The sequence below is a fragment of the Thalassophryne amazonica genome, chromosome 1 (genome assembly GCF_902500255.1).
Source record: "Thalassophryne amazonica chromosome 1, fThaAma1.1, whole genome shotgun sequence".
NCBI lineage: Eukaryota > Metazoa > Chordata > Actinopteri > Batrachoidiformes > Batrachoididae > Thalassophryne > Thalassophryne amazonica.
This window is the reverse complement of record NC_047103.1, coordinates 59,975,323-59,988,148: the sequence shown is the minus strand read 5'-3', so window position 1 is coordinate 59,988,148 and position 12,826 is coordinate 59,975,323. Positions and strand designations below refer to the sequence as shown.

The 12,826-nt window shown below is 41.1% G+C and overlaps 1 protein-coding gene across 3 annotated transcripts in view; it reads left to right on the top strand.

Annotated features, from left to right (window-relative positions):
* LOC117510908 (collectin-12-like) overlaps positions 1–12,826 on the top strand; it is a 134,871-nt gene that overhangs the window by 105,581 nt on the left and 16,464 nt on the right. For all 3 annotated transcript variants that reach the window (XM_034170828.1, XM_034170820.1, XM_034170812.1), the window contains exon 3: positions 9,528–9,650. In XM_034170828.1, coding sequence (XP_034026719.1) covers positions 9,528–9,650 — 123 coding nt within the window. The remainder of the gene's footprint in view (positions 1–9,527; positions 9,651–12,826) is intronic.

Below are 12,826 nucleotides of genomic sequence, written 5' to 3'. Positions count from 1 at the left end.
TCTAAACTAAGTGATTGGGCCCTTAATCAGGGAGGTGACCAGGAACCCGATGGCCTCTCTGTCAGAGCTCCAGTTTTCCTATGTGGAGAGAGGAGAACCTTCCATTAGGATAACCATCTCTGCAGCAATCCGCCAATCAGGCCTGTATGGTAGAGTGGCCAGATGGAAGTGACCCTTTAGTAAAAGGCACATGGCAGCCTGCCTGGAGTTTGCCAAAAATCACCTGGACTCTCAGACCATCACAAACAAAATTCTCTGATCTGAGGCATCTGAGGCCAGGAATCATGTTTGGAGGAAACCAGGCATCATCACTATAGTGAAGCATGGTGGTGGCAGCATCATGCTGTGGGGACGTTTTCAGCGTCAGGAACCGGGAGACTAGTCAGGATTGAGGGAAATATGAATGCAGCGATGTACAGAGACATCCTGGATGAAAACCTGCTCCAGAGCGCTCTTGTCCTCTGACTGGAGTGACGATTCATTTCCAGCAGGACAATGACCTGAAGCACACAATCAAGATATCAAAGGAGGGGCTTCAGGACAACTCTGTGAATGTCCTTGAGTGGTCCAGCCAGAGCCCAGACCTGAATCTGATTGAACATCTCTGGAGAGATCTGAAAGTGGCTGTGCACCGACACTCCCCATCCAACCTGATGGAGCTTGAGAGGTGGTGTAAAGAGGAATGGGCAGAACTGCCTAAAGATAAGAGCACCAAGCTTGTAGCGTCATATTCAAGAAGACGTGAGGCTGTAATTTCTGCCAAAGGTGCATCAACAACGTATTGGGCAAAGGGTGTGAATGTGCACGTGATTTCTCTTTTTTTTTTTTTTTAATTTTTAATAAATTTTTAATAAATTTGTAAAAATTTCAAAAAAAAATTCATGTTGTTATTATGGGGTGTAGTTGTTGTGAGTAGAAATTTGAGAGGATAAAAATGAATTGCATCCATTTTGGAATAAGGCTGTAACATAAAATGTGTTAAAAGTGAAGCGTTGTGAATACTTTCTGGATGCACTATATCTATCTCCTGAGGTAGAGGGCTGACAAACCACAATACAAGGGTGCACTGCTCAATGTTGTGTGACACAGCGCAGCGTTGCTCTTACAGACAGAGAGTAGACTTTGATGAATCTGTGTGCGCAGCAGTCAGTGCGTGCAGGAGAGAAAGTATCGATCTTTTTACACGAGGATCGTTCAATATCAATACCAGCGTTGGTATCGATATTATCGATATTAGGATCGATCCAGCCACCTCTACTGGTGACCCAAATCTCATTGTGGGCATGAATGAATGAACACAGCTCTTGAGCAGAGGAACCTTCACTGCAAAGACATCACAAGGAAAAGAGTCAGGAAACAGAAAACTGACTCAAATTTTAAAACATGAATATTATCTTGAAGTCACGCTGAGTTGTCCAATCTGGCATCTGTCGTTTTTTTCATGTCCTGCTCCTCCAGGAAGTAACTTGCTGGAAAGTGAACAGTGGTCAGGTCATAACCCACAGTTTTGACACTAATGTCCAACAGATTATAGCCACCCAGTTTTGTGCTTATTCTTTCTGTGCACTGCACATGAACATAATGCTAAAGAGGAAACTAGCATTCAATCAAGTACTGGTTGACCTTAAAGCCTTTTTGATGTGAAGCTAACTTCAGTGACATGTTGGTGGATTTGGGTCATTTCGCAGGTGTGCAGATGTGGCACTTTCCATAGGGTTGTCCTCGGCCTGTGTCTGTATATTTTGTTTTTGTTTGACGATGTTGTTGGTTCTTGGTGTTTTTGTTTGTTACAAAAGTTAAATAAGTAAAAATGTAGTTTACAAAAAGTTGTATCCAAACAAAAAAAGAAACGTACTCCGCACTTCTGCCAAGCACGACAATCCGGTGTTGCCGACTGAGCGGTCCCCCCTAAAAAATCGGTCCACCCTGCCTTCACTACGCATGCATCATTAGCCTACGGTTTACAGATTATCACCTCATTTCTGCTTAAAACTGCACTCCAGTCTTCATCTATCTCAGCGACAGATACCTGAAGTTTTTCTACAACAACCGTTTCCACATAAATTGAGCATTATTTCATCATAAAAGATGGAGGAAGCAATCAGAGCGCAACAGCTACATGACCTGCTAGCTGTTGTGTTTACTGCACGTCTGCCATTTCAAAGCGTTACAAATTCTCGCCTCATTTCTGCTTAAAATGACCTTGTTTCTGCTTAAAACTGACTTTAGACTGATTTAAGTGGTTTTACCTTGTCAACTGATGGTTAATAATCACATTATTCCCTTTGATTGCTTTGGGTGAAGAGACTCTGTCTCAGACAAGCTGCTGAGCTCCAAAATGACTCATGCGCAGTGAAGGCAGGGTGGACCAATTTTTAGAGGAGACCATTCAGTCTGCGACCCCGGTATAACCAGGTCACGACTCGATACCTCTTGTGAATTTTCTGTATACTAAAAGTTGGCTTTACAGGTTTTCTATGTATGTTATTGAATCTTAAAATGAATAAATATGAAAATGGTCACTGCATCCTTGATCTCTGGGCATAAATAAAAATCAACAAAATCTGTAGTTTTTGTCAAAAGCATTTCCTTTCAGACATTTTGGCATGAATGTCTCTCCATACATCTGAGCTGAGCTCAGCCGGCTGCTACACGTCAGCGCAGGATGTCTCATTTTGGGAGGAAAAAAAACGTTTTGATCGACTGCATTATCGTTTGACTACATACTACCATGACTACATACTATTCCAATGCGCCCTGCGCCATTACGCACAGCGATCAGTGAAAGCAGGAGCAGATGGAGAGCCTCTGATGACAAGCTCACGTGCTCAAACAAAGATTGTGTAACTATCAGGATTGCTCCACTAGTTTGCATGTGAATGTTACTGGATAACTCTGTTGCTTTCTCTGTGTAAAGCACTGTTTACCATATCAATGGACAACAAAACGCATAGACCATTTTGTATATATTGTTCAAAATGTGCATTTGTGTTTATTGTTTGAACCTTTTTGTTGTTCAGTCTTTCACACAAGACCTCAAGTTACCTTTATAAAGTGTCAAAGCAGTTGTTTATTATAGTTTGCTGTGTGTTTTGAATAAATGTGTGTGGAAAATTATTTTTCGCTTTATTTTTTCCTTGCCTATTTTTGATTGTAAACCTTTATTACACTTATAAAGCACAACAAAAACATATATATTCTGAAAGCACAGGCTGTCCTGAAAAAAGAGGCATAAAACTTGATTGTGGGATGCAGGGAGAGCTGGTGACAGCAATAATAAAACATTTATGCCAGGCGAGCACATAAGGGAGTGCCCAGCCACCGCAGGGTGGTTGGGCGCTCCCTTAGAGATAGAGTGAGGAGCTCAGTCACTCGGGAAGAGCTCGGAGTCGAGCCGCTGCTCCTCCACGTCGAAAGGAGTCAGTTGAGGTGGCTCGGGCATCTTTTCCGGATGCCCCCTGGACTCCTCGCTGGAGAGGTGTTCCGGGCACGTCCCACTGGGAGGAGGCCCTGGGGAAGACCCAGGACACGCTGGAGGGACTACATCTCTCGGCTGGCTTGGGAATGCCTTGGGGTTCCCCCGGAGGAGCTGGGGGAGGTGTGTGTGGATCGGGAGGTCTGGGCGGCTTTGCTTGAGCTGCTGCCCCCGCGACCCTACTCCGGATAAAGCGGAAGAAAATGGATGGATGGATGGATGGATATGCCAGGCGAGTGAACTGTCCAAAAAATGCCCTCAGACCCCAGAGGGTTAAGTTATAAAATACATCTATCAACTATTTCAGAAGACGATAACAGGTCGGTGTAACTTAAAAAGGTAAATATTACTCACAGACATATGCTCTTTAGGGTTTTAGCGGGGGAAAATTAAGATAAAGCGAAATAAAACAATGAATCAACGAAGCAGTAGATCGAAGCACTGCTTCAATATGCAAAGCACTGCTTTGATTGGTTCAAGGTTCAAAGCAAAGCTGCACTGCAGAAAAGTTGATTACAGACCCGCTGCAGGATCTGTAATCAGTGTAGAGAAATCATCATTTTCCTGACAAACACCCCCAAAGACGATGGCTACTCTGAAGGACCGATAAGCAAGGATCGTTAAGCAAAAAGCTTATTGATGTCGGTGGATCGAATCATTTCTTAACGATACCCGAAAGGAACCGGTTCTCGATACCCATCCTTAATCAGGACAAAGCTTGAGGAAGAAAACAACGCCGGTGCAACACAGATGTCTGTGCAAAAAATTTTATTAAAGGTGCAAAAAAAAAAGAGGAACTGATGTTTTGATGTAAACTTGCATCTTCATCAGAGTCCATCAACTGGATGCCTTTTGTTTTGCACCATTAATAAATTTTTTGCATAGACATCCATCTGTGTTGTCATAATGACCACCAAGTGTTTGACAGCTGACTTGAGACTTGACTTGGGACTTGCAGACTGATGACTTGAGAGTGACTTGACAGACACCCAGAGCCGCACTATTTGAGCTGAAAACCTGCTGTCCAGCAAACCTATGGGTGACATCACAGAGGGTTTGTCCAGCACATATACACTCTCTGGTTATGCCAGGTGTCCTCCATATTTGACGGCCGGCCTGCAAAAGTCCCCTTATCCAAGGAGCATGTGAATGTATCAGTTTGGCGTGCATTGAGATGGAAAAGATTTTAGCCTCTGTTTATCCCTTGGCAAAGAGGTTTGGTATGATGTCCACGCCACGGCTTAATAAATACTGTCAACTTGTTTACACTGCATCAGCAAATTTGGGCAGCGACGCATGGAAATCTGCGAAGTGTTGAACTGATACACTTTTTATTGTGGATGCATGCCTGAGCTGATGTTTCAAACATCAGGAGCCGTTATGAATGATTCAGAAAGCCAGTCGTGTTTCGTGGCTGTGTTCCCGGTGTACGTTTCAGCCGTCACGCTGGTAGCTGCGGCAGACTTTGGGGGTTTCACCTCCACGTGTTAATGTCATTTTTTGTGTTCAATAATTTACTCCACATGCACAGCTGGAGCTGTAGTTTAATAAAAAGTAATAATTCCAGCAGACGTAGTGAGTTATTCAAACATTTTGAGGAGGCCACAGAGGACCTTTAAGTAATTTGTGCATTACACCATAAGGGGCTGATATCACACTCAAGTGTGAGGTATAGTACAAGCTGGAAACTAATGTGACAACACTCCATAAGCAAAAAGTGAGACACGAGCACCCACGTGATGTATTTTTATGACCTCGTCACTGCACTTAAGTGGAGATGTAACAGAATCTGGAATAAATGTCTAAATGTATAATTCAAGTATCTATTATGTTCGTGTTCAGCATGTTCTCTTGACGTGTTTTATATGACATAATTTAAAAAGTTAAACGCAATATTTTCTGTATATTCCTACAAATGTCCACGTGCATAAATGTGCATTTTGTATTTAACGGTCAGAAACGCATGTTTGTATTTTAGTTAAGTTTAGGGTTGATTTGATTATAAGAAAAAAATATTATACAAAAGATGATTTACTGCATATTTTTCCCACTGATAATCCGCTGTCTTGTCATCAGTGACATCATCACTGCCGTGTGCTGTACTGCACGTGGCATTTGTACATATCTGGATGAAGAATATGTACAATATTTAAATTCTTTCAGCTTCTTCCTTTTTCACTTGGTGTGGCCACTACAGTCCAATATGGATCTACATGTTGATTCGGATGTCCTTCCTGACGCAACTCGACATTACATGGACAATGGGTAGGGATGGTCTTGAACCAAAAACCTTCTGCTCTGAAATAAGTGCACTAACAATTTGACCACCACACTGCCCTGAAGAATATGTACAATAGGTAGATATTCATACGTTTGTACAATTGAAGAATCCAACAAATATGTGTGAATTCTTGTGTATTATTTTTTCCTATATTTGAGTACAATTTTTTGTGAGAATAGGGTATTTTGTTCCCCTCACTGGGATGACCAAAGGGCTTGTACAGCAAAAATATAGCCGGTTGCTTGTGTCCGTTAGTCCATCACCGCCCGTGTGTAAGCAGTAACTCAAAAACAATAAATACAACCTTTTTTACATCTTCAACTTAAAATGGCATGGAACAAGGAACAAACCAGTTCTAATCTGGGTAATGTTGATGCTTCAGATCAATGGAAAAGTAGCTGTTTTGCCCATATTCATATTATACAGGGTGAACACAGTGGTTTCAAAAATTTCAAAAGTTACTTGAATAATTTTACAATTTTGAAGAAGAATCTGTAAAAGAGAAAAAAAATACTTAATGAGTTTCTGCTCCTGTAGATACCAAAATTGTAAAATTATTGAGGTAATTTTTGATATTATAAATATTTGAGACAAAGGAGTGTTTTTGTGTTCACCCTGTGTATTTCCCATATTATACGTGGTCTGTCCAAAAAGTAACGGACCTTTTTATTTTTTTCAAAAACTATATGGATTTGAATCATGTGTGATTGCATCAGCCAAGCTTGAACCTTCGTGCGCATGTTTTTTCATGCCTGTCGGTTGCGTCATTCGCCTGTGGGCAGGCTTTGAGTGAGCACTGGTCCACCCCTCCCGTCGGATTTTTATTGTCAGTGAAATGGCTGAGAGACTGCTGCTTTGCTCCATGAAACTTTTTTCAGAAACTGTTAGAGACAGCCAGTTGGAAACCATTCGAAAGATTCAGATGGATTTCAGTGAAGATTCTGTCGGCGTCACACGGATTAAGGAGTGTTAAAAGCTTTTTAAAGATGGCCCACAACGGCGGAGGGCGCGCGGCGGACCGAGCAGCCATCGACAGGCTGGAACGACCAGATCATTTCTAAACTGAACGCTGTGTTGATCCGGGACATCATGTGACTACCACAGAAATGGCAACAGAGCATTTCAAAGCGTCACAGAGTATCACGTCGTTTCTGCTTAAAACTGACTTTAGAATGATTTAAGAGGTTCTACCTTGTTATCTGATGGTTAATAATCCCATTAATCCATTTGATCGCTTTGGGTGTAGAGACTCTGTCATGACGCAGGCGCGGTGGAGGCAGGGCGGACCAATTTTTAGGGGCGGACCGTTCAGTCTGCGACACTGGCATGTTTGAACGTACCTCTATGTAGTTTGTTTGCCACCTGGTGAACACTGGGAGTGTTGCCTGCTCGTCGCTGTGCTGCTCCCACCAATGCCCCGCTTGACATCATCTAACAACTTTTGATAGTAACCACTGGAAGAAAGATGACATCCACTATGCTGTTAAATATGGGACAAAATGTAAAAGAGCCTGTGAAAGTAACACATTTGCTTTGAAATGTAAATATTTTGGCCTGGAACAGGCAAAAGCAAGTTTCTTTGAAGTCAGCTGGAGTTTATGGAGTGCTACACTGTCATTATTATCTGGCTGCACCTGTTTTTGATAGAGATCTTGTATGGACAATTTTAAAACTCATAAAACCAAGGAATGTTATTTTTTGACGTCATTTGATTCAGAAAATAATTCAAACCATTACATTATTATGGTCTTTGCAGTTTGGAACACTTTTCCCTGCTTTGGTGTTCTCTGTTGGGTCGGCTAATCGCTACAAAGCTTCCCACTGAAGCACATGTGGAACAGTCCAGTAACTCTTACAGAAAATGCCATGTTGTTAAACTCAGTCAGCCAATCAGCACAGCCTTTTATTCAAAATACATTCAAAAGGAGGTGCTTGATGAAATTATTTGGCACCAACTGGTTCCTGCCCTTTCCTGCATTAAAATAAATAATTTCAGGTGTTTCAGGCGAGCGGACAGGTGTTTAGTATCTAGTATCTCACTGGGCTGCGACAGCCTGCGAACAGCATCCATGAGGAAATTTTTGCAGTTCGGTGTGAGATTCGCAGCCGTTCACCATCACCTTGCCTCGGTGGGCACAGTTCTGCTAATCCATTAACTGCTCATTATTGAAGCTAACATTTTCATTAGTGGATTAGCTTTCCAGATAACTTTGAAAATCATCAGTGGACCAATTAGCTTCCGATAAATTTAATTCCGATAACTTTTAGACCACTAACATATTTTGCGGGCATAGTGAATGAAGCTTAACAGTTAAAAACATTTGTAAAGTCTGAAATCAAAGCTTTTAGTGCCTGTCTGCTACATGTTTTGTAGCAGACAGATAGCCATGAATCCTAGAGCTCTATCCTCTGCAAGCAGAGTGCTGACTACCAGAAAGAAAAGGAAGAGGGAGGGAAGGGAAAAAAAGATAATTTCTCTTCACACCATACAGACCTGTTGGTCATTTCACTGGAGTCTTGCATAGGCAGACAGTTTTGACTTATGGTTATAACTTTAAACAAACTAATCCGGACAAGTTATTGAAATTAACATCACATCTCTCATTTTACAAAGTGAAAATTTCAGCTATATGTTTTAATTTTAAAGTAATGCGCTAATTTTGAAGATTGTAGCATTTAGACACACGTGCTGCATTGCAATATGGGCACATTAGTTTCCTGACATCAGTGCTTGGCTGGTCGGTATAACACACAGTTACTGAAATGTGTGGTGGGTTTTACAAATAAATCTGTATTTGTAAATATGTATTTTTTTCATTTGTAAAAAAAAGACAATTTGAAAACTGAAAATTCTGTTCAAGTCCATCATCACTTTTAGCAAATGTGTGGCAAATGCTCTTTATTCATAGTGATCTTTTGGAAGTGCTCCGATAAAAAATAAAATAAAAGAATGAAGCCACAGTACTGCCATCCTCCGCCTATCACAGTGTGCATGTGGGGTGTGCGCTGACCAGGAGCATTAAACTTAAATAAACAATAAAACCGATTTGTACAGGTCATCCGTGGCCAGACAGGATGTGTCCAGCCTGTGCGTGCACGTGGGGTGTATGCAGTGTTGCCACAGTAACTTTGAAAAGTTGCTTTAATAGTTACTTTATACAGTTACTTCATTAGCAGCTGCAGGAAAATATTGCAAAGTAGCCATTATTTTCTTTGTCCTTAACTTTTTTTTTATAGCTGGCAGACTCATGTTGATAAGCTATGGGCCGTAAACAGCTTACTTGGCATAATAAGGTCCACAGACCAACAGTTTAACACTGTTTGCTGTATTGTGACTCAACAGCAATTTGATAGCGGAAAATAAAGTTACTGGACAGTGCGATCAGTGTGTGTACCTGCACACATACATTATTTACTTAGAGTGGCTTTTGTATAATCTGTTTGTGTTGTGGGAAAGAATGCATGAGATAAAGACGTTGAAAAAAAGATTTGAGTGAGGGCTGAGTTCAAGAAAATAAGCATGTTGCTGAGTGCAAATAAGTCAGTGGGGGGATTGTTTTTGTGTCTCCTGCTCCTTTACCACCTGGGCCCTCTGGGATCTGTCGGTCTCTTTAATGTAGACTGCAGGGGTGTTTGTCCAGATGTGGGACCACATTTGAGACAGGGAGAGTTCTTGTGCAAGGACAGGCTTAACCCACATCTACAATTTGCAGAAAAATGCATACTTTGATCAGACTTGTAATATAAAATGTTTGTGCTTGTTTTGCACAGGCATCCAGGAGGGCACGCAGTGCACAAAGTGTAAGAATGAGTGGGCGTTGAAAACCTCCATAGTCCTGCTCTATGTGCTGTGTACGCTCCTCACCATCGCTGTTGCTGTGCTTGGATATAAAGGTAAGAACTAACAGCTCCTCACTTAGAAATTTCTGTTTTCAACATTTTTTAATCCATGCTGTCGCTTGGATTGCATCAACTACAGGGGTATTACACTGCTCTCTGTGTCAGGAAAGGTGCTTGTAAGGATTATTCTTAAAATGATTCAGTACCAATTACTTGCTGCTCGGCGAGCAGAACAATCTGTCTTCACACCCAAGAAGTCAACCACTGACTGCATCCTAGGTCTGCAAGTACTCAGTGGATGCAAGTGTGAATACCAACAGTGCTTCTGTGCAACCTACAGTTGTGTTCAAAATAATAGCAGTGTTTAAGAAAGTGAGTAAAGTACAAAATCCTCATAATAGCTTTTATTTGCATACATGCAAATACATTGTGAGCAGTGCACATTCTATTCCAAATCAAAACATGAAGAAAAGTTTTATCAAATTTATTATTACTTTACAGAAAGTGAAGAAAAGGGAATATTAGGCTGTTCAAAAAATACCAGTGTCTGCAGACACTGCATTTTTCTTTACAAACTCAGACATTCACTATATAAAATTAAATATAACACAATGCTAAAATACCCTCGGCCATATGAGCTTAAAAATAGGAAACTTTTGACCTCTTAAAATAGGTCAAAGTTAGCCATCTTTGAACTTGTCCAAGGTCTGTATCTTAAGAATGGTCCCTGTGAATTTGAAAACCCTGGCAGTAATAGGAATGAACTTGTGCTGAGCACAGACAGACAGACGGACGGACGCAAAGTCTTACATTGCGATGGCCACTGTTTCTGAGAACTGTTTCAGATCTGTGTTGCATGGAGTCCACCAACAACTGGCACCTGTAAGCAGGCATTCCAGCCCAGGACGATTGGAATACATTCCACAGTTCCTCTGCATTTCTTGGTTTTACCTCAGAAAAAGCATTTTTTGATGTCACCTACAAGACGTCTATTGGATTAAGGTCCGGGGATTGGGCTGGGCACTCCATAACATTAATCTTGTTGGTCTGGAACCAAGATGCTGCTCACTGTCTGGTGTGTTTGGGGTCATTGTCTTGTTGAAACACCCATTTCAAGGGCATTTCCTCTTCAACATAAGACAACATGACTTCTTCAAGTATTTTGGTGTGTTCGGACTGATCCATGATCTCTGGTATGTGATCAATAGGCCAGACACTGTAATATGAGAAACATCTCCATATCATGATACTTGCTCCACCATGCTTCACTGTCTCCATGGTGTACTGTGACTTGAATTCAGTTTTTGAGGATCATCTGACAAACTGTCTGCAGCCTGAGACCCAAAAACAACAATCTTGCTTTCATCAGTCCACAAAATGTTGCACCATTTCTCTTTAGGCCAGTCAGTGTGTTCTTTGGGAAATTGTAACTGCTTCAGCATGTCATTTTTTTTTTCAACAATGGGACTTTGTGGGAACTTCTTTTCCATAGCTTGGCTTCACATAGGTGTCTTCTAATTGTTACAGTACTCACAGGTAACTTTAGGCCTTCTTTGATCATCCTGGAGCTGATCATTAGCTGAGTCTTTGCCATTCTTTGATCCATTTGAATGGTGGTTTTCCATTTTCGTCTTTCTGGCTTTAGTTGCCATTTCAAAGCATTTGAGGATGATTTTAAGCTGAGCCGCCTATCATTTTCTGCAATTCTTTGTGTTTTTCCCTCTCCAAACAACATTTTTAATCAAAGTTCTGAACAATGTCTGGAACGACCCATTTTACTCAGATTTTCAGAGAGAAACGTGCAACAACCAGCATGTGCAACATTTGCTGCCTTCGTCCTTAAATAATGGGTCACAGAAAGAAAGTAAGGGTCACAGAAAGAAAAATGCAGACACTGGTATTTTTTTGAACAGCCAAATATTACATTTTCTTCACTTTACAAATGATCTTCTTATGGCCTCAGACAGTAGACTCATCTCTGTGCTTGTTCTGTTAGACCTCAGTGCTGCTTTTGATACTGTTGACCATAAAATTTTATTACAGAGATTAGAGCATGCTATAGGTATTAAAGGCACTGCGCTGCGGTGGTTTGAATCATATTTATCTAATAGATTACAATTTGTTCATGTAAATGGGGAATCTTCTTCACAGACTAAGGTTAATTATGGAGTTCCACAAGGTTCTGTGCTAGGACCAATTTTATTCACTTTATACATGCTTCCCTTAGGCAGTATTATTAGACGGCATTGCTTAAATTTTCATTGTTACGCAGATGATACCCAGCTTTATCTGTCCATGAAGCCAGAGGACACACACCAATTAGCTAAACTGCAGGATTGTCTTACAGACATAAGGACATGGATGACCTCTAATTTCCTGCTTTTAAACTCAGATAAAACTGAAGTTATTGTACTTGGCCCCACAAATCTTAGAAACATGGTGTCTAACCAGATCCTTACTCTGGATGGCATTACCCTGACCTCTAGTAATACAGTGAGAAATCTTGGAGTCATTTTTGATCAGGATATGTCATTCAAAGCACATATTAAACAAATATGTAAGACTGCTTTTTTGCATTTACGCAATATCTCTAAAATTAGAAAGGTCTTGTCTCAGAGTGATGCTGAAAAACTAATTCATGCATTTATTTCCTCTAGGCTGGACTATTGTAATTCATTATTATCAGGTTGTCCTAAAAGTTCCCTGAAAAGCCTTCAGTTAATTCAAAATGCTGCAGCTAGAGTACTGACGGGGACTAGAAGGAGAGAGCATATCTCACCCATATTGGCCTCTCTTCATTGGCTTCCTGTTAATTCTAGAATAGAAATTAAAATTCTTCTTCTTACTTATAAGGTTTTGAATAATCAGGTCCCTTCTTATCTTAGGGACCTCATAGTACCATATCACCCCAATAGAGCGCTTCGCTCTCAGACTGCAGGCTTACTTGTAGTTCCTAGGTGTTGTAAGAGTAGAATGGGAGGCAGAGCCTTCAGCTTTCAGGCTCCTCTCCTGTGGAACCAGCTCCCAATTCGGATCAGGGAGACAGACACCCTCTCTACTTTTAAGATTAGGCTTAAAACTTTCCTTTTTGCTAAAGCTTATAGTTAGGGCTGGATCAGGTGACCCTGAACCATCCCTTAGTTATGCTGCTATAGACTTAGACTGCTGGGGGGTTCCATATGCACTGAGTGTTTCTTTCTCTTTTTGCTCTGTATGCATCACTCTGCATT